The sequence below is a fragment of the Dysidea avara genome, chromosome 10, assembly GCF_963678975.1.
Source record: "Dysidea avara chromosome 10, odDysAvar1.4, whole genome shotgun sequence".
Classification (NCBI taxonomy): Eukaryota; Metazoa; Porifera; class Demospongiae; order Dictyoceratida; family Dysideidae; genus Dysidea; species Dysidea avara.
Window position 1 is genome coordinate 27,575,532 of NC_089281.1, and position 27,923 is coordinate 27,603,454.

At 37.9% G+C, this 27,923-nt stretch overlaps 1 protein-coding gene across 1 annotated transcript; it reads right to left on the reverse strand.

Moving 5' to 3' along the window:
• Positions 1-2,527: 2,527 nt before the first annotated feature.
• Positions 2,528-27,864, reverse strand: LOC136236204 (ATP-binding cassette sub-family C member 4-like). Its single transcript, XM_066026327.1, has 29 exons — positions 27,699-27,864; positions 27,470-27,580; positions 18,960-19,077; positions 15,674-15,961; positions 15,056-15,145; positions 9,295-9,458; positions 9,115-9,240; positions 8,816-9,065; positions 8,553-8,762; positions 8,456-8,503; positions 8,358-8,402; positions 8,105-8,296; positions 7,959-8,053; positions 6,869-6,955; positions 6,714-6,810; positions 6,324-6,656; positions 6,130-6,267; positions 6,025-6,062; positions 5,182-5,426; positions 4,993-5,072; positions 4,789-4,939; positions 4,073-4,303; positions 3,756-3,856; positions 3,500-3,700; positions 3,287-3,442; positions 3,143-3,232; positions 2,925-3,097; positions 2,757-2,862; positions 2,528-2,707 (listed from the first exon to the last, which is right to left on the reverse strand). Exons 1-29 carry the CDS (start codon positions 27,770-27,772, stop codon positions 2,558-2,560), a joined length of 4,188 nt encoding a protein of 1,395 aa, XP_065882399.1. The 5' UTR covers positions 27,773-27,864; the 3' UTR covers positions 2,528-2,557.
• Positions 27,865-27,923: the final 59 nt, after the last annotated feature.

Consider the following 27,923-nt stretch of genomic DNA (forward strand, 5'->3'; position numbering starts at 1 on the left):
TAAAAATATTTCGTCGAAGCTAGCATCCGACGAAAATTAATTACGCGAAAAATTTTTACCAACGTAATATTAGAGAAGTTGAATAAATTCGGTTAATTGCTTTCTGGCCACCTGGATCGAAGCTTGGCCCTTGGCGTTTCAAGAGTATGTCTTTGCTGCAGTATTTTAATAAAACAAGAATGGCCTCCTGCATCCCAGGGGAGAGCTTCCGCTGGGTCCTCGCCTGGGGATTTCGCCGCGGGCGATAGCGTTAGCATTGATGCCATGCCATATGATAGACAGCTACTACAGGACCCATTAAATGAAGTAGATATATATATACGAATATGTAAATTGCATGGAATGAGCTTCTATAGTTCAGCAAATCTACTCCAGTCCACTCGGCTTGAGTTTGTGACCGGCGGACAACTCTCAGGGTGCCTCCATGAAATGGAGATGCCACACTTAAGTTTCACTGCTTGTTATTCTGCTTGTCCTATATACAAAAAGGACAGTATAATTTTAACGAATTAATAAAGCTACATAATTCATTGTTAAAAAATTTTCGTCGGTTGAGGACATCGGTGAAAATTTTTTAACACGAAAATTTAACTCGAGAAAATTTCTCGCAGCTTATATTTATAGAAATACGGTAGTTACTCTAATAAAGCAGTCACATTGATATGAAATACTCTAATACAACAACCAGCTAAAGAATTCAAGACCATTTGAAGCTTACACATCAATGAAAATTGCCTGATACAACAATAAACTGGCATTATTAGCCAATTATGGTGGCTTAATTTTGGGAATAATGGACAATTCTCAAAAGCATAATAGGTGATTTTTTGAGCACTGCTCAAAAGCATAATGCTCAATTTTTGGAGCATAATAGCCTCATGCCTAGCTGCTTCTGCTGGCATTGCATTGGGAGCAGGCTGAAGAGTTAGAGGTAGAGCTTATTTAAAGTTTGAAGCATACAACAGACACGTGCCAGGAAAAAAATTCATGTCTTAACACTGATCAAATGAACTATATTAGCAAATTGTGACTGTTCTATTAGGGTAGTTGACTGCTCTATTAGAGTATTTGATTTGATACCTTTGCAAATCAATGCAAGATCAATTTTAATTGCCCAAATATACTTGACCAGTCCCTGAAAACCTCAGAAACCCCCCTGGATCCACCCCTAAGTTAAAACCTCACCCTTTCACCCAATGCCATCTAACATTCACCCACTATCAGGCTGCCCATTAGTGGAATTCACTACCAGGTGATCTCAAGAAACAGGCTTCATTTGCAAACTTTAATAATGATTCTATGTAAATCTTTCATGTACAGTGGACCCTCAAACCCCAATGGTCTCAGACAATTGTGTAAAATTCAGATAAGTGAAAACAACAAAGCTGTGAATAAAAGGTGTGACCTCAAAAGCTTGGATGATAAACAGTTATTAGCGTTAACATCAATGCATCCATTTCTTGGCTGCCATCTTTGATTTCACAACTTTTTTCACCCAGGCTTTTAAAGGCTACACCTTTTTTCACAGCTTGGCTGTTTTGTCTGGGTTTCATTTCTTTATGTACTTTATATGGCCAGCATTAGGCTGGCTTTGTGGTTTGGTTTTACTCACTTTTTCTATCTAGAGACACAATGAATGATTCAGAAATTGTAATTCTATGAGCTTCATCTGCAATTACAAAAAGTGACATCTAGTTGGGGTACCTTACCAGACAGTCAACGAAGTGAATATTTTTAGTGGTTTGTTCCATTTGGAACCATATTAGGTAATAATGTAGTTAACGTATTGTGGCAGTGCAAAATGGGAGTACCTGGCAAAAAGCAGACCAAAGTTATACACAAACATACTCATTTGTACTGAAAGTAAGTACTGCATGTATATATGCCTCAACTGTCTTTGTTTGAATTTATAAATGTTATCATAGCAAACTGCCATCTCTCCCAATACCTCTCTGCTATTCATATAAATTGTTTAGTTACACTAACACATTATAGAGGAGTAAGGTAGATACCCCACATTATGCCTGTTAGCTATATATATATATATATAGGTGGTGTCGAGAGTTCTCTAGCTGTCTATGAAGTATGAATTAATTTTACTAAAGAATGTGCTTGTATGTAGCTAAGATTGACAACAACTTCACCATTGAACTTGGCAGTCCAGTTGACCAGTCTTTTTTCTTCATTTCTTCTAAAACAGCTAGTCAATTATATTAAACAGTTCATCTCTTCTTCTGAAACTATCTTCTGTAGCAAATAAAATTTTTGCAGCACAACAGCAGAGTACAATATAGCAACTTTTAGTTTCTAGCTATAGAGTATACCTATATAGAGTATCAATTCTTGCAATTCTATACGACATATTTTTATTATTTGTTAGTCAGTAACCAAGAAGGCTACCAAAAGCCTGTATAGCACTTTTTTCGTTAACTTTATAATTACAATATACAATTTTCCTAATTCTATTCAGTTAAGTCATATAATAAATAAATTAGTATACCCTTTATCCAATATATAATATAATATATACAGATTTATTTCCAACTATTTGTAATTTTTAGCTTATATTCTTCTTTGTAGCGATTTCTTTAAGTTTTTCAGACTCTACAGGACCAGTTCTCTTTACCATACTATGAAACACTGACTGTTGTTTCTGTAGGAGGTTGAATGGTGTATCAAACTCTATCACTTTACCAGAAGATAAAACCTACAAATCAACAACATCTACACAATTATTCACTATCATCCTAACCCACCAGTACTCTATCAGAGTCCATTATTGTTTCCAGTCGGTGAGCAATAGTAAGGATAGTACAATGGTTGAACTTCTTGCGGATCATCTCCTGAATTATACCATCCGTTCTGCACTCAATACATGTCACCATCATACAGCTCTCACTTCTCATAACATCTTAGTAACTCACATTAGGTCAACATTTGCAGTTGCTTCATCAATCACAAGGATTTTGTTCTGCCTCAATAAAGCTCTTGCTAGACACATTAACTGTCTCTGACCGACACTTAAGTTAGAACCACCTTCAGAAATTAGTGACTCTAACCCACTACCCAAATTACTTATCACTTCCTTCAGTTGTACCTGAATGTAGTGATTAGCTACAATTGTTATATCATCTCATCAAACCTCTTCCAATGCATCCCATAGTTGGTGATCTTCAAGTTCATTGAATGGGTCCAAGTTATACCTCACAGTTCCACTGAACAGTACTGGGTCCTGTATCATACACACACTAGTCTAAATCTCACTACAATATACACAACACATCACCTGTGGAATAATTGACATCTTTTTACGAAGATCATGTAGTCCTATGTCTGTTATTTGTATTCCATCAATTTCAAACACTCCTTCTGGTTCTGCTAATCTGAACAATGCTGATAACAATGAAGACTTGCCAGCTCCAGTCCTACCCACAATACCAACCTAATATATAATGTATACACACAACTTGTCACAGTCTAATAGTAATTACTTATCAACCTTTTCACATGATTCAATTCTAAAAGATATTGACTTCAGTACATAGGGATAATTGATACCATATTTAAATTTAGTGTTATGAAGTTCAATCACTCCTTTGTCAGGCCATTCAAGAAGAGGAACTTTGTCATGTGGAAAAGTTTCCAACTCTGCCTCACTCTTCAGTTGACCATAAGCCATAACTCTCTCCACTGATACCATCTGAAATCATTACACTATATGTGTATTCCTTTGTGGAAGGTGATGAATTCCTTACCAGACTCTCTACTTCAGCACTAGTACGCATACAGTACTGGAATAAGTCTGCTAAAACAATGACATATGCCAATGAGAGACCCACAAGGCCAGGGTCAAGACCTAGAGAAACATAAAACAAAATGGCTAAACAACACATGACAAAATATGGGTGTCAGAGAAATGTTTGATGCTAATTTTTAAAATCAATGGTAAATCACACAGTAAGATTAATTTGTAACCATAAACTTTTACTGTTGTATGAAACACACGTAGCATTTTGCCAATCATCATAACGTAAACACTTACAGTGTTTGTATGCAACATGTAGTTACTTACTGTCAGCCAAAGGAATAGCACTCAGGGCTACAACAACTAGGAAACTTGCGTTGATAAGATCAACTCTCATCCCAAACCATCGATTAGTGGCTATATACAAGTACCATCCTTTGGTATGTTCATTGAGGTAATAGTGTAGGTTATTAGAAAACTTCTCTTCCTCCTTATAAGCTCTAATAGTAGACAGGCCTTGAACAGTGGATGAGATGTGTGAATATAGTGGACTACGAGCTGTAATAAAAAAATATTGTGTAGGGGTCGAGTCAAATGACAGTTATAAGGGGAAAGCTGAATCATGCACAGGGGAAAAGAAAATGTAATGAGTTTATGCTATGTCAATAATTATGGGTAGTATATCACTAAAGGGATAGATATAGCAATAATATCATTGACAAATTTATACATCATTTCCTAGTTGTAAAGTAGGCTGATTGAGAGTGGTCGGCATACAAATACTTGTGGTTACTAAACAAAACAACATGTAGCTGCATGGTAATATATGCATAGTTGTGCTATAAAACATTACAGCACAAAATCTATCTATGTAACTAAAATTATGTACAACTAAATGGTAATAAAATAGCAACTAAGCTGTAGCCATGATGACTACAACTCAACAATTAATTTTTTGCTAAATGGTAAATTTCATGGAAGCAGCCTTGTTTACAGCAAAGCTATTTTTACATGGGATATACACATAGCTGCATGAAGTATACCGAGTGCCTCAAGTCTCTTGACATGTCTTGATGTATGTAAGAAGAACCATCGAAATATAAACTGTACCACAACAATGATGGCAGAAGGAATGAACATCCAGTAGTTGGCCACACATGCGACTATCACGATGGCTATGGACCTCATGATATACTATAAGACATAAACAAATATTACACACATTAAAACTATGCGGTCAACCCTACAGAAAATGTTTCAAGAAAGAAAAATGGCAAGACATCATCCATAAATCCAATGTCCTTGGAAAACCTGTTTAGCACTCGTCCTAATAACAAAACAAACATTACTATAATATTCTGTTAGAGTATAGCTAATCTGTAAGTTGTAAGTTTAATATCTGACAAGGAAGCAGCAAGCTTTATTACATGACTTACCAACTGGGTTAGTGTCAAAAAACAATACTGGTGCTCTCAAAATAGCTCTAAACATTTTCTTGTGTAGGTTATGTGATGCAGCTATGCAGATCAGAAAAGAGAGCACTGATCTTGTCATGACGAGAAATACTGATCCAAACACAATTCCACCATAAATGCCAATCCTTTGGTTAGTAGTCAAATCATATGGATCACTATCTGATGAATTGTCACTATTTACACCACACGAATCACCTCCACTTGCCCTATAAAGCAAAAATACCATAAAGCATTAAATGTGTGCAGGGTGTTCTCTTGTGGAAGGTTCGGATTTGAAATGGAATGCCCAGGGTACTTCCCTTGCTGTCAGTTTCTAGATGAAAATGGTACATACATACTTTCACTATTTTTGGTTCTCTTAGTGGCCAACAATCAATGAAATAACTCAGGAAATCTCGTACTCCAATAAATTCAAGTGCCCACTTCATGTCCATAAACAAACATTCACAATGTACTTCAACTATTCAGAGTCAACAGCTTATCCTAACCTGACATGTATAACACAACCTTTTACGTTTATTGCAGCTGCAGCCTTGTACCTAGTCTTCACCAAGTTCTTTCACATGCAAAATTGATCAAGTGATACACACACATCAAAACATGATCCATCATTGATGTGATTTGATCTTTAATAGTAGTGCAGGGCTGCCAGTGTGCATATAGTTACTGGAGAGTTCCAAGGCTGAATGGTGTGATTATTAATCCTAAAACTTCATGCCACTGGGGTTCACAAACTATCTGAACCTTCTCCCCGGGTAGTGGCGGGTACACCCTTGCAAATGACAAATGCATCAAAACCCTCACCAGTTAGATAACCACCAATCAGCTGCTACAATATTAACCTAAAAAATATAACCAAATAACAGTCTATATAATATAATATGTTGTACATATAATTTCATAGCTTACATCAGCTATTACAAAGATTGATATGAACAATACTAGAACAATTAAGCTGCCCACTCCTTCCCTCAAATACGCAAGGTAAGTTTTGCTAGAAATAGTTCCATGAGCTCTTTCTTCCTCTGACACAACATTGAGTATGCTCTTTAAGGGAATAATAGGACTACTAAACACAGTACAAAGAGGCATTGAAATTATACCTTGTTTCCTATTCTGATATCATCAGGCATAGACAGTAAAGATAACATCGATGGGGCAGGGTACAGTGACATCTCTGAATTATTATCATCATGTCGACTTTCAGAATATTTAGACTTGACATATTTTCTTGACTTTTCAACTGGTAGCAATTGTGCATGACTTGACCTTCTCTCAGGTTCTTCATCTGTTTCTTCTGTTACATCATCACACTCCTCTACTACAATATCTGGATCTGTTGATTTTCTATTATCCTCTACATCATCAAATAGTTCAGTAGGGTCAACACCACTTGATGTTAACTCCTCATAATTTCCATATCCTTGTACACACCCCTACTTAACATGCAAATAACAACATTATCATCACTTTGTCTAGCTCAACACACAAACCTCCTTCAGTACTAGAATACGATCTGCATGTTCAGCATATTGTAACTGATGGGTCACTAAGATCACCAACTTATCAGCTAACACTCCACATATACACCTTATAATCATAACACCACTAACATCTACAATCCATTACTACATTAAACATTCTATACCCATCAAACAGGTGTCTGCTCACTGCAGCATCTACTGCACTCAGAGGATCATCCAACAACATGATGTCACTGTTCCTGTACACAGCCCTACACACAACACATTACACCATCACTGCTTCTTACATGGTCTCAATGCATGCATGTTCCAAAATGAAAGCAAACAATTGTATAATATTCAAGGTTTAGTACAGCTACTGTATATAAGCAGCAACAATTTTGTGGCTTTGATATTCTGGCCAGTATCCCAGCTCTTTTGCAAAATATGTTCACGTTGAGCTGATTTCTGAGAAAACAGCTACAACGAAAGTGAGTTATTGAAGTAACGCTAAAGCCAACTAGACAAAAGTATGAAGAGCAGACATGTGCGGCAAATTGGCTCCATTACAAGTATGAGAAAGGACCATATTAATTGTCATAAACAAAATATCAGATGTTTGATGAAAATACTTGTAGATCAAGCAGTGCTACAAATGAGCCAAATTTAAAGAACTTGTGTAATTTCTATCATCCCATGGTTAAAACTGGACTGGGTCATTCAGATTGTCCATGTTACATTTGACTGTGTGTCATATCTGCACATTCATGTTGAGCTGAACCCTCAAAACGCCTTAATAACTTAAGGTAACAAGACACGACAAAGCAGACAGACAGACAGACAGACAGACTCCTTATTGTGTTACTGAAAATCGTTGTTAAAGAACAAAATTTATTGCACGGCATCCTACCATTGGTAGGCTTACATGGCATAATACTCATTTATTGATCATTGATGCATGCAAACAAGTTTAAAATTTCGATAACCTGCATTATTATTTTGCTCTTGCAGACATTCTTTTGCTATATTGTAGGGCTATGGCCAGACCACTTTTTCCTTTTGTGTTTAGGTTTTACCACCTACATAAGATCATGTGAGACTAATGTGGGGGCAAACTGCTGCCAACACTGTGTTCGGCCATTGACACACAACTCTGTTTTAATCAAACCAGGTCATCATGCATGGGACAAATCTGAGTTCTATCCGGATTACTATTTCGGGTTAGTGGATCATCTGGGCCAGCAATAACCGATTTCAAACCTAGTCTATACACACCTGGCAAGGTTTACTCTAGCCTTCTGACCACCACTAAGGTTCACTCCTCGTTCTCCTATCAAAGTCTCATCACCAAATGGCATCTCATCAATATCCTACAGTTACTATGTACATTTTCTTTTTTATATACAAAGGGTATGTTTTACCTTATCAAGACAACAAGACTCTACTACTCTGTTAAACCAAGCCTTATCATAACTTTGTCCAAATAAAATATTTTCTTTTATTGTTCCAGAAAATATCCATGGATCCTGACTTGCATAAGATACACTGCCCTCAAAGTCTATTGACCCATCCAATGCTTCTAGTTCTCTCAGTAGACACTGCAGTATTGATGACTATAGTAGTAGTAAAGTATGATGGAGATCAGTTAGAGTAGTCAACTAGTAGACAACACACCTTTCCTGATCCCACTGGACCAACTACTGCCAGTAACCTGTTTGACTATATCATCATCTTATAATCACACTTGACTGTCTACCAACTAAACACCTCACCTGGTCTACACTGAAGTTGATGTCTTTTAAAACAACTTTCTCTCTATCCTACAAACATACACACATGAAGATACTATATATGTTGTTAAACTCTAACATGTGTCCAGGATGCTGTTAGATTACTGACTATGATCCTGGGAGTTACTCCATTGGACAATGATCCATGTACACTATCATTAGTGACTTCTTCATTGACCAACTTAAGAGGAGGCATTACATTAGGGGAACATGATCTACTAGTTGTCTTGACTGGATCACTATCTATACCAGTTATTGTATCACCAAGTTCTGGTAGTAATAATAGCTTCTGTAAATTACAGCACCCCTTAACACAGCATAACATAACCAATAAATATTGACCTGTACTCGTTGTATAGTTACATTCATTTCTGATATGTTCAGTAGTACTCGAATTACGTACTCCACAAAATAAAGACTTGAAATGTACATTAGTGAAATAAAGGTGAACACTTTTTTTGCAGTTGGAGTATTTCCTGTACCAGCATATGTTGAGAAGGTCACAAAATTAAAAAGATTAATCAAAATTATGTAAAATGCTAAGGTGCACGCTCGAACCATGCTGGCTTGCATAATCAATTTACTTTCCTTCCTAAACAACAAAGAGATACGTACACACCATAGTTTAACATAGCACAAACTTTCTGATCTTCTTCACATATTCATGGAATGCCCACTCCCAGGCATACATCTTGATCAGTCTCATACCACTGATGATCTCATTCATCACTCTCACTCTCTTGTCTGTCACTCTGGCTGCTTTTAATCTACAAAATTATACAAGTATTTAAACTACTGAACTTTATTTCTTTCTCACATACTTCCATCGGGCATACAAACGTGCAAGCACATACTGAAGTGGAGGTTGAAGTAGCATTAATCCTACAGCCATCAAAGAACTTGGCCCCACTTCTTTCCATAAAAGGTATATGACGATGGGTAGTCCCAGTGGAACAAGCCAAACTCCATGAATAAAATAAAAACCCTACAGTAAAGAAAATCCCACTAGCTATATTATGCTAACAGCAAACATTTAAGATTTAATTTTTGGTAGTTTTAGACTTAGGAAACAATAAAACTGTCAGGCTCAATGTACAATATAAAAGTTTTCTGGATTACTGTGTGGAAGCACTGGAGCATCTGGAGATACAGTACCACTCAAACGCAACATTGTCTAACGAGAGTGCGAGCAATTAAAAAACTTACTAATTAAAGGGCGTGGCACTCGTTTCACTTGCGAGTTTTCATCCCAAACAGAATGAATACTCGCAAGCAAAACAGGTGCCATGCCCTTTAATTAGCAAGTTTTTTAATCACTCACACTCTCGCAAGACAACGTTACATTTGAGTGGTACTGTACAATATTGCATGTGATAAGATAGCAGTGAGTTGCACGGCCGAGAAAGTAAAAGTGCACTCCTCACATAGAAAAGTACGAGCCACTACCGTCAATATATTTAGACGTACCAATGGTTTTGCAACCCTCACCATACATGATGTTTACTATTTTTAACACCTTATCTCATACATGTATGACAAGCTTTCAACTTGGTATTAGAGACAATAAACAATTCTTGTATCTAGCCACTCCCCTCATTTGCTTACAGTGGCGTAGCCAGGAAAAAAATTTTATTGAGGCAAAGTTTATACATTGAAATAATTGAGAGGGTCTGCTTCTGACTCAACTCAGTGATTCATGCACACTTTCAAGCATGGGTGGTACGTACAGCATTTGCAGGTTGACTCTGGTTGGATGGAAGAAATTGTTTCAGAAGACTCTGAGCATTTTCTACATGTCATAAGTAATGCTCCAGCTTACAGTATACCATGCTTCAATTATTAGACTATAGTGTAATTGCACTCAACACAAAAACTGAATTGCTCCAGAGATATTTTGAGTGATCAGGCCATCATGGACTGCAAGTCATAGGCATGCACACTACTTTTTTCAGTATTGATCTGATATGATATTTTTTTTAAGTCAGAGATTATCTCTTTGATGTGATGCTCAACTGCATGTGCTAAGCGCTAAAGCAATAACGCGCATTCTTGACAACAAATCTGCTGTGTCTCAACATGGTCTCAATATAAGACATATTGAAAGCTAGTACTTAATTTTGCATACAAATAAACTATGCATACAGGAATCTATCATTCGTAGAGAGTATAAAGCATAGAACTGCTCTCAAACCAAGAAATCGGTGGTACTTAGTGGACCACAGAAGACGCGTTATATCTCAATGTACCACTCTGCGTGGGCAGTTCAAAGGCACCACCAGTGCATAATTTGTATATTGCACTGCTGCAGACTGCAGCGAGTGCATTATAACTTATAACGCACTGGTTGCGGTTTTGTAGACCACAACGAGTGCATTATAAGTTATAATGCACCGACCGCAGTGTAATATACAGATATTGCACTGGCTGTGGTTTTGTGCAGCATAGCACAAGTGCCGGTGGCGAAGACCACTACGACACCTCACCTAATAGGTGGAAAGACACTTCACAGATCACTCGAATTCTTTTATAGCCTGACATGTAAAGGTCGATTGTGGGCCATAACGTCACCAATACGTATAATGTTTACAAGCAGCCAATGGCAATCGAAAAAGTCAACGCGGGTGGCCACAACTCTAGTCTACATATATATAAACGTACTTATACACCTTACTAGTCTGGTGCCATCTTAGCCCAGATTAAACTGTAGTCCACTTCGACAATGACTCAATAAAACAAATATATTCTAAATAATACTAACCTTTATGTTCGATTGTGGTAACCAGTTTTGTCATGTCACCAGATTTGAGTTTAGCCAGTGTGAATAGTAAGAATTAGACTAGTATCGTTTAGTAGTTAGGTTTTGTTTACTTAAACCGTCTATTTAGCTGCTTTTTTTCGCTCGAGAGAATCACTATGGCGATTAGTCTGGTGCTTAATCTATATGGCACGCTGGCATGCTGAGCACTACATGATGAGAGTGGAACAGCGAATGCAGGTTAGTGATATAACCCATAGCGTACTAGCTTTCAATATCTCAGGTGGCTGCAGTACTGCAGGGGGAACGTCATCGTAACGTCAGGCTTGGTTACCCACAATCGATGTTAGAAACCTGGCCTTTATAAGTGTTACAGCTGTCTTGTGAGACTCTCCCCACCTATTAGGTGAATGGTACATAACAGTTATACAACGTGCACTTGTGCTCTGCCTGTATAAACGCACTTGCCTTCAGGCCTGACGGCCCTCAGGCTTGTGCGTTTATATCAGGCAGAGCACTCGTGGCCGTTGTATAACTATATAATAACCTCAAGTTTCAGCTCCAATACTTCACATGATGAAAGCATACTATTACAAGAATCATTTTACGTATCAATGAGTGGAAGCGATTTACAAGTCGAAATATATGGCGTTTACAAGCAGATGAGAGCCTTGTTCCACCGTTCGCACCAAGCAAAGAAGCCATAGAATGGATATATGATATACGATACGTAGAATTATTCAGACACTGTTGCTTACCATTCTTACGAAGTTTCGTGGCTGTTCAACCCGTGTCTACAAAGAAAAGATAATGTTTGTAACAGGCTGTAGTTGAAACAAACTTGTTTTCACATTGTCAAGGTTGTTAATTTGTTGTAAAGGTGAGTTACATTCCACCTGAACTGTGTAACAGCAGCTGCTTGTTGTTTTTGCTAACAACTCACTTGTTATTCCTGGCTGTTTTTATGCTTGATAAGCTTATTATGGTATAGCACACCTGATTTACCACAAATTGCATAGTATATGATATGTTACGTCATGTGTATTTGCTATGGCTTCTTGTGTGCGTCATTGATTTATCACCACCTTAAGAAAAAATTTTTGAAAATATACACTTTGAAATGGCATGTGGAGGCTATTTTTTATTGTAATTGTTAATGCATGATTAATTGATTAACATGATCAATTGATTGACATAAATGTAAATGATTTAGACCAAGCAGTGTAATGAGAACAGTGGCTATAATCTGTACTGAATGTTGTATTAGAGTTATATTACGATGACTGCTCTATTAGAGTATATTGATCTTTTTACAAAATTCAAGTACAGTGGAACCTGTCTATAATGGTCACCTTGGGACCAGATATATCTGGCCTTTATATACAGGTGGCTGTTATAGAGAAAACCTGTATAAGGTGGTCAGCAGCATTTTAGTGGCTATGGCCGTTATAAATGAGTGATTATTATTAAGAGGCTCGCGCCAACTGCAATGCAGTAATATTTTAGTACAGAAAGGACAAGGTGAGCTTGTTATGAATGTTGGTTATAGCTATTGAATACATTTAAGCAATGAAGCCTGATAGATTATATAGTATTCATTGAAAGGCAGGAAGCGTGATAATTGTGTATTAATTAAAACGGTGCCGTGGTGCCAGACAGTTGGCTTAACAAGCCACCATAAAAGGTAGCGACCGCTATATGAAGGAGAAAGTTATGTATACAGTGATTCATAGGCGAATTCTTGGTTGGCCGTTATATGCGTTAGACAGGTGACCGCTTAATGCAGACAACAATGCATACATTTGTATGGGAAAATATTTGGGACCTTGTGTCCATGGCCGTTATGCAGAGGTGACCGCTTAATCCAGGTGACCGTAACACAGGTTCCACTGTATTTATTTATTTATTTTTATTTATCTAATTTGCCAAAATGACAGGGTGGTACCAAAAGGCATAGCCTGTACAAGGGTGCTTCCCTAAACAAGTAGCTAAAAAGTGAGTGCTGGACTGTGTCACCATGGGTTCTGGCCCTGCTTAGCGTTACAGCTATAGATACTATTGTGTGTGGTACAGAAATCCTGCTAGTAACGTTTGAGTAGAAAATTCGGAGTGCCAAAACTCAGGCCTGCTCAGCCTGTTCACTGAGTTAAGCATTTTTTACCGAGGCAACTGCCTCGGTTGCCTCAATGGTAGCTACGCCACTGGCTTAAATAAATCAGTACTAAGGAAGTTGGGCAATTCTTTTCTGTCATGCACACTCTGATTAGTTTGAGCTAGTTAACCATCACTCCATTCCTGAGTTTGGATTATGAAGCCATATGATTATGCTCTCTATTTCTTGCTTCATTTTGTTGTACTTATATTGAAAAATTACTAGTACAAGTGGTACCTGATGATTCAAAATCCTACTACAAACAATAATACATGGCAGAAAAGGGAGTAGGGGGCTAGGGGCTTTACTTGGTCAGTGCTTGTAACAACAGACTGAGGTACTCTAATAGAGCAATCAAGTTGAGCCACTGTAATTGAAAATCCACATGCTTCGTAACAATTGTAAGTTGCTGGTTAATTACTCTGCAACAACAGTTACATAATGAAAATAATCTCCAATGCTTTCTCAGAACTTATAAAATCTACTGTGGGCATTTGCAAGGCTCCTTAGAAAGACATCTACATTAATTTTGCTGTATGTTTCAGACTCCACTGTGTAACTTTTGCTGCTAAAGTCCCCTCCAAAAGAGCCTATGATGAAGGTGAATCCTCAATCCTTCACCATTATCACTAGACATATATTAATAATTTAAAACTAAGGAATAGGGATTACTGCAAAAAAATCTTAAAACAAGAAGGGATCTCTGGATTAAGCATTGTGATTACATGAGTAACCCATGAACTTCTATTTTGACTAGTGTGAAAGTAAGCACAGTTTGTGGTATAACCATAATTCTTTTCAATCCCTTTTAGTTTCATGAACATGGATTTTTCTGCAAAAACTATGCTGTGGTCAGCAGCACACCACCACCATACCCACCACAATTCAGACAATGTAACACCATCAAATAACTATTTCCCAAGCCATGAAACTCAATGATCAGGGATATATATTCTTAAGGGGTCGTTATTACTAAAGCAGAGTCAACTGTAACGCCGTTCTTTGTAGCCATCTTTGCACTGTAGTACAGATGGATGAGACAGTGTGTTTCAACTACTTCCTCATGTACACTAATCACAGCAGGAAAACCATCTAGAAATATACCTTTGAGTACAAGATAATATGAACAATTGACAAATTTCAGTTTCAAGCATTTTGTTCTTTTTAACTTGGTACCTATATTCCTACTAACTTGATCCAATAGGCAAGTAAGTCTGGCAGTGTTTTCTTTTTCTCTATACTGGCTATTGAAAATAACAACCAAATTACTAGCCAAATAAAGGAGTTTATTGGAATGCAACAAAACTGCACAATAAAAGACCAATGTTAATTCATTAATAGGTGAATTAACATTTATTCTGGCTGTACTCTTTTACGTTTGTGGAGACATCCGTTTTATATAGCCAAGCTATTTTGTTACATGTGGATCCTCAAAAAGGGCAACCTTGAACACAGGAGTGCATCCATGTCGGACACTTTAATAGAAATTTCTGGGAAAACATACACATTTCACTTCAAATTAAATTCACTCTAATCCAAAATAACAACTTTTTGATTTACCAATATTTCCACTCATATAGTATAGATATCATAAAACAAAACTTGTACATGTATGTATATTTAGCTTTAACTCTTATTCAAACATTAAAATCAGATAACCTTACATGTAACCCACCAAGTCAAATCGTTGGACATCATTGGAGACAAGGTTTACTATGTGTCCAATAGATACCTGTCCAATGGTGGAGTGGCTGAGTTTTAAAACCTATTAGAAAATAGTATGCATGAAATCCTTTAAGATCCTCACGGTAGGTCTCTTAGTAAAAGTAGTGCATCAGCAAGAAACAAGTATTACACAGAGGCAAATGATATTAACTTTAAATAATGTTTAAAACACCGGGGAATTGGCTAGCTGGTGCGGTAAGATATCTGGAAAATCACGTCAGCTAAAAATGGAACAGTGCAGCTATTGGTTATCATGTGTTTGTATTCTCATAGTTGTGCAAAAATGTTGAACTCATATAATACAAGTGTGTGGTGTAACAGTACAAACAACAAATAAAGACAGTCATTGAGTTAGTCAGTAAAAGTTCTATAACTATAAAACTTGAAATGTTCATGTAGTTTTGAAGGTACTTCTGAGCTTGATTACACCTAACCAATATCACCCAATAAACTTTAAAAGCAGATTTCTCACCGTGTGATATTTTTGGTTAGAAAATACTTCCAACCGTTAAGTACTATATTAATGACTATTATTATAAACAACACTATTATATCAAAATACATGTACCTTATTGTAAATGGCTCCTATAGCAATAATTCTTGCTTGCATACCAACATTCTGAGCAAGGTAAAATCCCCATGCATGTATGAAGGCCACAGATACAACCACTAAAATTATTCCAACAGCATACAAATATGCATCTCTTGTTGCATCACCAATTTCCTCCTGTTTGGATGAAATCAAACTACTGCTCATATTTCTCAGTAAAGTCAGTTCATCTTCCAGTGTCTTCTTCATACAAAAGTATTCTGACAAGTATCCAACAAGAACACTGTAACCAACCACAAGGCTGAACTAAAAAAGTAACAATAAACACACTGTTGTTTCTATAATAAAGAACAATCTTCATTACTTATGATAATTACAACAGTGAGGTAATAAACAGAAACACTAAAACTATTAGGCGTGGTATATAGTAAGCCATTTTTCTGAGAACTAAGTCTTTGAAAGGCATTCAAACTGACACTCTATTTGCTATACATACCTGTTCTAGATAAAAACCTAACAGTTCACCTTCTAGCTATCACAAAAGCAGCTACTGTTTTCATTTTGGTGGCACAAATGAAGCACTTGTGCACACATGTAGGTACCAGTGTTTGTGACGATATTGAAATTTAAACAGTCAGTATTAGTATTCAAAGAGTAGGCAATAACAGTGGACTCAAGAACCAAGGGGACCGGTACTGAACTTTTCTTAGAATTTTACTGTCATGACATTAACATACGGAATATTTTGATTAGCTTACTAAGGTGCACAAATTCTAGTTTAGTGGCCTAGAAGAAGAATGGATGTAGGTTTTTAACTATTTGAAAGATTTTTGTGCAAGTGTTTTAAATTCCAGGTGACTGTTCTATTAGAGTATTTCAATCATGCTTGTAAATGTTTGGTTTACAATTCCATAGTTAATATTACACTTTCTTTTAAACCACAAAGAGGTTAGACCTTTGATGGTTATTAACTTAATTTTATAGCAGTTTACTCTGTAGGCATGACAAAAAAATCAAACTTGTAAATTTTTAAATCATTTGTAACTTGGCAGTTGATCTTAATTCAAATCAAAAAATTAATGCATTGTATGGTGCTCATTGTATCCTCCACATTTGAGGTGAATCAAATAAAGCATGCACAAGTTACAGCAGCTTTTCTAAAGTGTACAAAAAAAACAACTATGTAGAGTATATTGAGATGAACTTGAAGGCTCATAGCTCAACGATGGCTGGACCAATTCAATTCAAATTCAAAACAGAAGGTGTCCACACTCTGAGGAAAGTTTCTACTGATGATTAATACAAAGCTATATATACATTATGCACATTCTCTTGGTTTCATACTTGTCCATCATCACCTTCCTTGGCTGCAAGACACAGTATGGTGTGTCTTACCATACTTCAAAATGACTTTAATTGCCTTATATAATTATTAACAACGGTGTGGGCCCAACAGTCCTGGCAGTGGTGTCATGTATTACTGTAATATCATTGTTTGCTAGGCATATAAGAGGTCTACAGCTCTGTACAATGTGTTATTCAGTTTTTATGCAAGAAAGCAAGATAAGCACTTAAGTTGTTTACACATTTTTTGTTTCATATCTATAAGTGCCTTTATGGAATGGTTCTTTTCAGAATGAGATGGCTCCTATCAAAAAAATTAAAGCTTAGGCTGTATCGTAAGTACGAAGTATACACATCTGGAGAATTTGGTACTTATGTCTATATTTACCCACACTATAGCCTAAAATAGTCTCTGACTATTTGATAACTTGGAAAAACTTTGGCTAACACCCATGTCACCACATGTGCGGAGGGAGAGGTGAAATATGCTAAATAGCTGCCTTTCAGTCCAGGAACTTATAATTTCAAGCCAATACGCACCGTGTGAAAGAGAAAAAAGTTTAGTCATGCTAGTACAAGGTAAAGAATGCACAAATGTTATGAAGTACGTGAGTGATATTATGGAAATGGTAGCAAGTAGATAGGCTTTATTTACCATAAAAAATTTCAAAAGGTTAGCGGATCCTTGTCACTCCATCAGAGGAGTTTTACATTTGATCAGGGATCATAGAAATAAGTAGTGCAACAAGGGAGGTCATCTATATCTGCAGATATACTAGGACAATGCCTAATCTCTTCCTTATACTTGTTTGTTCACTTTTTTGTACATAATTATGACTGGTAAACCACGCATACTGCATCAAAAGAAAAAATGGCACTAGACATGAATTTTGCATCTGAACACATGTCATTAATTACCTAGAAGTTGAAGTGATTCATTTTCAGCTATGTTACACAGCATTACAATTGAAGAAGAGTATGAGAAGCATCTCTACAATCAATTCGGACAATAACAGTGATAACTAGTGAGCAAGGCCACAGAGAAGCCACAATGCGCTACCATGAATCGACACCTTGCATTGTCAGTAAAAAGAAATAGGATAGAAAGGAGGATAAAGGTAAGTCCATGATGGGTGCATTGCCAAAAGGCAACTGTCGGGATGAAGCAACATCTAGCAGTGAAAAAATCAAGTCCACAGCCTTAACTGTTACTGAGGTACACTTGTCTGAAGGCATTAGTAAGTAAGTTAGTCATTCAGTCAGTCAGTCAGTCAGTCAGTCAGTCAGTCAGTCAGTCAGTCAGTCAGTCAGTCAGTCAGTCAGTCAGTCAGTCAGTCAGTCAGTCAGTCAGTCAGTCAGTCAGTCAGTCAGTCAGTCAGTCAGTCAGTCAGTCAGTCAGTCAGTCAGTCAGTCAGTCAGTCAGTCAGTCAGTCAGTCAGTCAGTCAGTCAGTAAGCAGAAAATGCCACTAAATAAAAAATAAAATTTCGTAGCAATTTACTAGGAGTGTTTTGAGTTAGACTGAAGGCACTTTGAGCTTGTTTATGCCTCACCAATACCGTCAAGGTGCCATGAAGGTAACATTTTTTTTGTGAAAATGTGCAAACGTCTATGATCCCAAATATACTGTATGTTTGAATGTACAAAATCGAAGATCTAAATGCCTCTATAGTGCTAATAGAAGTTTTTCTGCATTCAACAGTGATTTATGGTCAAGATTCTGACTCCCTGTATTTGCATACTATAGCCCTCTCATGGGTCCCTGGTGGGATAGCACTTCCAATAAATAAAAGTAAAGGCTAAAAAAATTAGAACTTTTCTTCTGCCAAAGTTCCGCTAACACATTTAGTGACATCATAAAAATGACATAATGCATACTATAACACAGAATAGAGTTCATAATATTTGTCTCAATGCTAATATTATGAACTCTTTCAGGAAAGGAATTTCTCCTGTCTTACTTCTGTGCCATATAAAACACCTTGGTATAACAGCACTTGCCAAAGGCAATGCAATAAAACAAACCACAAGTTGGGTTTACGGCCATTCTTGGCACGTTCCAATTCACACATCCAGTACCTATAGAATAAGACAGACAGTTTCACATAACAACACAAAAGTCATAGAAATAAAAGTAGTGAAACAAGGGTTCTGCAGATATACTAGTGGGCATTTAATTCCTAATTCATTCATGGGTATATAGGGATTAAATGTCCACTAGCATAGTTTCAGGTGCAGGTGACATCCCTTGTTGTATTTCAACAGAACTCTGTATACAAATGTATGGGCGTCAGTTATCCTACTCATCTGAACACTTTTACACATTGGGGTTTGGATAGCCAAGGGTCTACTGCATTATTAACTCTTGGTAATAAATATTAGGGATCAAGAAAGTTGGAGTTTGGTGACCTGGCTTCTTTTTAGTTTTGTTCTGAAAATCTTGATGTGGTACACTACATTCAACAAATTATCATACAGTACATGGACAAACATAGTTGAGGTATAAAGTTAGTGCATCTTGATAAGAAAAGAGTGTTTACAAGGCATAAAAGCCTTTCAAAATTATAAACTTTTGACTATCATTGCATGGTGATTGCACAATTCATTCAGCAAAAAGTGAACGTACCAGAAACATATACAGCTAATTTTTTTGTGGCCTTAAATTTTCATAGTTAGGGTCCTGGCATGTGTTATTTTGGGAAGCAAATGCATGCATCATAGCTTTAACTTTGTCTTTCTTTGTGTCACATTTCTAATTTTCACTTCTAGTGTACAAGTGTCAATGCAACATATCAATGGCTGTGTCACATAACACACAGTTTTTGTACTATGCCTTGACATTTGAAGTAAGCAGAATGATTACAGGCATGCATGTATATGAAATTTGGACTGTAAACATGCTGCATTACATTCTTACTGCCCTCCAAATTGACTAAAGCATGCGCAAGTTATAGCGATTTTTTAAAAGTGCTGCGAAAAGAAGAATAAGAAGAAAAATACAAAGAAACTAAGATGAACTTTGAAGGCACATATCTCAGTGATGGCTTGGTGGATTCAGCTCAAATTTGAAACAGGAGGTGTCCCATCCCAAGGGGGTTCCCACAGCAAAAATAGGTAATTTCCAGTCAGGCACTATGAAGCTACGGATGCGTGAAATTTTTCTGTAAAATACATGCTTGTCTGTCGAGCGCTCACACTGGCAGTACTTGGTCACACAACACACTATTACTATCGTGTGTCTTGATGGGCTAAAGTAGGGTTTAAATTTGCACATCAGGTGCTGATTTCCCTTGTTTCAGCATTACAGATCCCCCTGTTAGTTTGTAATATTAATTTTCCTCACATTTGTGTTTACCACGCAGCCATTAGATGAATTTCATAATGAGGACATTTTAACCATTGCCCTTTAGCAACCTGAATTTTACACCATTTGTAGGAGTGAATGTCAAAAGTAACCTCTCCCAAGTTTTAAAAGGATGGCATATGTAGGTCATGAGAAATGGGATTTTAAGGCTTGCAGTTCTCCCATATGTTGTCTATGTGAGGGGCAATAGTTGCCAATTGCATTTACAGGAAAACCACAAATTTAAAAATGTCATATCGCATGATCTATATACTCTATCACTTAAAACTTGAAAAGCTTCATTTTGACATTCACACCTACAAATGATGTTAAACTGATGTGATTGCTGGATCATTGCCCAGAAGGGGCAACTGTTGCCCCTCACATAGATAACGTATGGGAAAACCACGAACTTATATCTCATGACCTATATATGCTTTCCTTTTAAAACTTGAAGATATTACTACCCCTAGTTTATAAAATACAGGTTGCTAGGGTAATATTATGAAATTCATCAGTTTGTGAGTATGAATATGCATGTGATGGTGATATCGAACAGAATGGTGGTACTGCTTCCCTCCCCCTAACATGATGAGCTCCACCCAAAATGTTGCCTTTAAAAACCATTATACATGATACTTTACAGCCAAACAGTCTTATTTATTTATTTATCTGTAATGTACAGACTCGTAAGAGTATAACGTACATATTATAATTTAATAATTGTTCTTAATTAGGTAGCAATTGTAAAATGATGTTCCAATCTATCTTTGAAAGGCTCAAGGTCGGGTGCCAGAGCAGTGTCTGTTGGTAAAGCATTCCAGAGTACAATACTTGAAGGGAAATGTGATAGTTTCTATGCTTGTATTCTAGATGGTGGTACATTGAAGTGATGGGTATGATGGCTTCGTAGTATTAGTCCATTGTTTGGAATGCATAGCTTAGATAGTAGGCTTTCCCTTACACTTCAAAACGATATGTCCTGCCAAATCCAATTATGGTCGGAAAATGGGCAATTTGTCAGGAATTTGTCTGTTGTCTGACCGTTGTCATAAGCCCTGTACATAGTCGAGCTACCACCATTCACATATTTTGTTTCACTACTTTTTATCACTGGAACCCTATAAATTTAATTGCATTAACTTTTTTTTGTTATAGCACAGTGATATACAACACATGTTGCAATGACTGCTTTATTAGAATATCTTGATCTCACTACTGAGTTATACACAATAGCATGGTTCAATGCCACGTCTTGTTAGCAGCTAGGTCATTATGGGTGGTGGCCACCTAGAGGTGTGGCAGCGTGTTTCACATTTTATATACTATCTACACTGCAAATACTCGCGACATCTACGTAACTATATTCCTCTAAAGGAAAGTGTCAATATGGAAATGAACGCCTCAGTATGGTTTCCTTGCATGAAAAAGATGAATACTATGTCATTGAAGATAAAAGGAATGGAAAAGCACAGAAGGTAGATACTTGTTAGAGCCAGAAAATGTACGTGCTACTTGTGAGTTTGTTATTGTGGCATAAAATGGTGGCCATGCACCGCTTTGTTTGGCCTCTAGCCTTACGATTGCCGTCAGCCAGCAGGCAGGCGGCAACTAAGTCTCTGGCTGAATTCAGCTCATGCCATCATTATCGCAGCTGTAGCCAGGTACAAAACTCATGGCAACCTATTATGTTACCATGGATATGCATCTGCTTTATTGCTGTTTGCCTCTCCAAGTCTTCATCCTATGGCATGTATAAGAGTTCTGTAAACACTAAAACACAACCAAACAACGTAGCAACAATCTGTAATGTATTTATATGTATTATTTGGCACGTGTATGTACACGCATGCGCACTTGTTGTAATATGGACGCTTTATTGATTGTTGTACTTGATTGTACTCATGATTGTATCTATTGTATCATTAATCACAATATTACATTTGGCGACAAGGATGGCTACTCTTGGCACAGTAAAGGAATAGTGTCTGTCGTTGGAGACTTGGGTGGAGCACATTGAACGTTTCAAGTTTTTCCTCGTGGCAAACAAAGTGACAGATGATGCAGCGAAAAGAGCAACTTTGCTATCAGTCGTCGGGCCTCGTACTTTTAGGACATCAAGAAGTCTGTTGACACCAGCCAAACCAGGTGAAACACAATGTTAAAAACTGACAGAACATTTCAGTCCAAAACTGTCCGAGATTGTACAGAAGTCACATTTTTACAGTCGTATCAGGAAACCAGACGAGACAATCTCCACATTCCTAGCGGAGTTACGTGCTTTGGCTGAACACTAATTTTGGGGAATCACTGGAAGCTATGATACGCGACAGGCTAGTCTGCGGTATCAACGATGATGCAATACAAAAGCGTCTGTTAGCTGAAGGTGACAAACTAAGTTTTGCTAAAGCTGTGTCGTTAGCTCAATCTTATGAGTCAGCAGTCAGAGATGCTACAGTTCTGTTGCCAGTGGAACAAACCCCAGTCCACAATTACAGTCAAGGAGTAGTCGGAAACCCAGACAAACAAGTCAGCAGTCCAAGAAATCTTGATACCGGTGTGGCAAAACAGGACACTTGCCAAGTGCTTGTCGATTCAGATCAGAGCGTTGTCACTTTTGCAAGAAAGTTGGACATATCAAGAAAGCATGTAGAGCAAATCCAGACTCAGGTGTCAAGACATTTCAAACAGTGCCACAGCCACAAACAGCATCGCAACAAGAATATCCTTTGTTTACATTGTCAGCGTCCCGAGTTGCTCCCATTTTAGTGTCAGTTTACATCAACGGCTCCAAAGTTGACATGGAATTGGAACTGGTTCAGCTATTTCGCTAGCATCAGAGAATACATACAAGCAACACTAGTCAGACTGCCAGTTACAGGAATCAGATGTGAAACTGAAGACGTATTCTGGAGAGTTACTGGACACATTGGGCAGTCTAGACATTACTGTAAAGTATGGTGAGCAACAGTCACAGTTACTATTAGTTGTAGTAAAAGGGAATGGGCCAAATTTATTTGGGTGAGATTGGCTCAAAGTGTTTAAGTTAGATTGGCCAGCTTTACACAGTTTGCAAGAAAGCCTGATTGATAACATATTGGCACAACACAAACAAGTGTTTGAAGAAGGCTTGGGTACTTTGACAGGTTATCATGCTCAGATAATAATTGACCCAGGGGCTACACCAAAATTCTGTAAAGCCAGGACAGTGCCATATGCTTATAAGTCTCTTGTGAATAAGGAAATTGGCAGATTGATGCAGCAGGTTATTGTAACACCTGTAACATTCTCAGATTGGGCGGCTCCTATCGTGCCAGTGCTTAAGAGTGACAAAAAGAGTGTGAGAATCTTTAAATGAACTATAAATCAAGCTTGTAAGGTAGACAAATATCCAATTCCCAAGATTTAAGACTTGTTCACCTCACTTAAAGGGGGCAAATCATTCACCACTTTGGACATGAGCCAGGCCTATCAACAGGTATTGCTTGACGAGCCTGGTAGAAAGTTGGTAGTTATCAATACATCTATATTCCAATATAACCGACTCCCTTTCGGAATCTCCTCTGCACCGGGTATCTTCCAAAGGGTAATGGACAGTTTGTTGCAGGGCATTCAGGGTGTGGTAATATACCTTGACGACATATTGGTGACAGGCTCTGATGATGCCCAACACCTAGAATTGTTGAAAGGAGTGCTTGGTCGGCTACAAAAAGTTGGTTTAAGATTTAAAAAGGAGAATTGTCATTTATGCAGCAATCAGTAAAATATCTGATTGACAATGAGGGTCTCCATCCTACTGAGAATAAACTGCAGGCAATACGAAGTGCACCAGAGCCAACCAATGTCACTGAATTAAAGTCGTACTTAGGTCTCCTGACCTACTATGGTAGATTCTTGCCGCATCTTCCAACTGTTCTGGCCCCACTGTATTAATTACTGCATCAAGGGGTTACATGGTCATGGGGGGTAGAAGAGAAACAGGCTTTCAGTAAATCTAAAGAATTGTTGTTGTCGTCTCAAGTGCTTGTACACTTTGATCCAGAACTGCCTATAGTATTGGCTTGTGACGCTTCCAGTTACGGAATTGGTGCGGTGCTGGCTCATAAACTTTCAGATGGGTCTGAGAAGCCTATTGGGTTTGCATCACGTACATTATCGGCAACAGGTACTCTCAGATAGAAAAAGAAGGCTTAGCATGCATTTTTGGAGTAAGTTGCTTTAATGCTTATTTGATGGGTCGCCACTTCACTTTGATCACTGATCACCAACCGCTATTAGCACTGTTCAAGGAACACAAAGACATTCCTAGTCATGCATCAGGACGAATTCAGAGATGGGCCTTAGCTCTAGCTGGATATGAGTATACATTTACTGTTCGTAGTACCACTGCTCATGGTAATGCGGATGCATTGAGTAGGCTGCTGCTACCTGAGTCAATTGAAACACCACCAGTTCACCAGAATTGATCCTAACCTTAGAACAGTTATCTGAATCCCCTATTACCAATGATCAAATTCGTTCATGGACTACCAAAGATAAAGTGTTACAACAGGTTGTTCAGTTTATTCAACAGGGTTGGCCAAACCATTGTTCTCAACCAGAATTGAAGCCATATTGGACACATAGAACCGAGCTACATTGTTTTGAGGGTTGTATTATGTGGGGTACCCGAATTTTAGTACCTAGAGAAGGTCGTCAGTAGATGCTACAAGAGCTACATTTGGGACACTCAGGTATGGCTAGAATGAAGGCTTTGGCCCGTACAGTAATCTGGTGGCCCAAAATAGATGAGAACATTGAAGAAATGGTGAAGGGCTGCACAGAGTGCCAAAAGATGAGAGCAAACCCCACAGTGGCCCATTGAACCCTCTACCATGGCCTTCTAAACCCTGGTCCCGGCTACATATGGACTTTGCTGGTCCATTTTTGAATCACATGTTCTTAGTAGTCATCGATGCTGGATCCAAATGGATAGAAGTGTTTCCCATGCACACTTCCAAATCAACTAGCACTATTGAACATTTGCGAGGTTTATTTTCCCAATTTGGATTGCCAGACATTGTAGCAACAGATAACGGATCTTGTTTTGTCAGAGCTGAATTTGAACAATTTCTGTCCAATAATGGTATCAGTCATTGGAAAAGTGCTCCATACCATCCATCCAGCAATGGATTGGCTGAAAAAGCAGTTCAGATTGTAAAGCAAGGTCTGAAGAAAGTGGGAACTGGCACATTAAAAGATAAACTGGCTCGATTGTTATTTAACTACCGCATCACTCCACATACCACCACAGGTGTGTCTCCTGCTCAATTGTTGATGGGCCGTACTTTGAAGTCTCGATTTGACCTGTTAAAGCCTAATATTGCTGCCAGGGTTGATCAAAGTAAAATCAACAGAAGCAAGCTCATGATGCTCATGCTGTTCATCGGAAATTTTAGGAGGGTGACACTGTATATGCCTGTGATTTTCGACAAGGAAGAAAACGGCTGACTGGCACAGTTATGAAGTATTCTGGCCCAGTGTCTTATAAGATTAAAACTGAGCATGGACAGATTATCCATCGACACCAAGATCATTTACGAAAGAGAGCTGAGCCATCAATAATATTGTCTAAATGACAACCCTTCCCCTCCTGTTCGACGTAATCCACACCGACATCGTCAAAAGCCAGCCAAGTATAAACCTTGACAATTTTAACTGACTCTGTTATAGTTGTAAGTGCATGTGTGTTGTACCATTATAACTTAAGAGGGAAGAGATGTAATGTATGTGTATGTATTATTTGGCACATGTATGTACACGCATGCACACTTGTTGTAATATGGACGCTTCATTGATTGTTGTACTTGATTGTACTCGTGATTGTATCTATTGAATCATTAATCACAATATTACACAATCAGAACCCTTAATTTCCCCTACTATGACGGATTACGAAAATCTTCAACATAACTCACAGAAATGCATGGTTGGTATCCATAAGTCAACAATAAGTACTGGTCAACAATTGGCCACTTACGCTAATGGTGTCTTTATGGTATACGTTTTGGTGAGTTTGAGGTGGAGTGGTTGGTGCCACCCTCCAACCCTAGATTGCCTCAAACCGAGCTTCAAACTCACCTTCATACAACTACATAGTGCAGTATGACATAGTGTGCTTGATATATAAAGTTAGGTCACCAATGCTCCCGCAAAACCCCAAATTGTACACAAGTCCTAATACCATAAACTCCGGTTATTAAGCGTATATTGCCATAGTGCATATGGAATACTTGCGCTAAACACTTCCTGGTAGGCGCATATAGTTGAAATTGTTCCTGCAAGCTAGTACTATGTAGAATGGTAGTAAAATACCAATAGAACAAGCCAGAAGCGTCACAGTACACTCGATACTTTGCCAGGCATATGTCTAGCAGATAGCACCATCTATATTAACGATGGCTGCACCTGACTTTTCAGGATTGCCGACTGAAGTAAGCTATTTGACTGAACACTGGTAACTAAATCGCCAGAAAAACATATTGGGCACGAGTAATACTCTCCTAGCAGAAACCTGTCATAATCACGTATTAAGCCCATGCGCTTTACAAGCATAGTGTATTTCTCAAATAATTCCGCCAAAAATTATAAGTGCATGTGCTTAATAACCGGAGTCTACGATATTTACGTATCTCAAAAATATTTCAGTATTTTTAAATACGAATGTTTTTGTGCACAGTCAATGACAGGGGCACAAGTGTCTTTGTACAGAAACAACCGGTAGTCAATCGCTCCAAAATAACCATCATAACTACCCAGTCATTGTCAAAGCCATCTTCGTTGTGATTTTAGTTGTCACAAAAAGTCATTAATTAAATCAGTAAGATGATAGTAATAATATAGCTCTTAGCTATATCCTGTTGTGGAAACAAAAATATCCAATTTTGTATTTCTAAATATTCAATGGATTTTCTTAGGTAGTATACGACACTCCAAAGTCAGTCGTTGGCAACTCCTTGGTCAGATGAATTATAGTTAAAAGTGGAGGATAAGTGTTTGGGCTGCCAGATGAAGACACTGAGCCTCATTCAATTATTAGATGAACAACCACCACAAAATTGCAAAAAAATGCACATGCTACTGACTTACTTCTGGAAGTACTGGTGTAATTTTTGTGACCTGGACTCCTCTGGTGTAGAATAAAGGTCTTCGTGTTTTATTTCTCGTCTAAATCCCTTCCACATCAAGGAGTCTAACCAGCTATAGAGAATGGAATATGCTGTGATACATACTGATAACTGTCACATCTTCTCTTTCCGCCCCACACAAAAGAAAGAAAAGGGTCTGGCTACACGAGACTACACCCCCGTGCACTTACTGGAAAACTAACAACGAAAACCACCCTGCTTGTTTCCTGGGATTTTCTGCTAGCAATTCACTGGAAGCCTTCATAACAGATAGTCAGTCCATAGACAACTTTAGGTCAGCCGGTAAACCATTACCCTAGTCTCGTCCTCGTAGACCCATTCTCCGGGGTGGCGCTTATCGATTAGAGATTATAAGCGCCCCCTCCGAAAGAGTCTGGTGAAATGCCCATACAGTT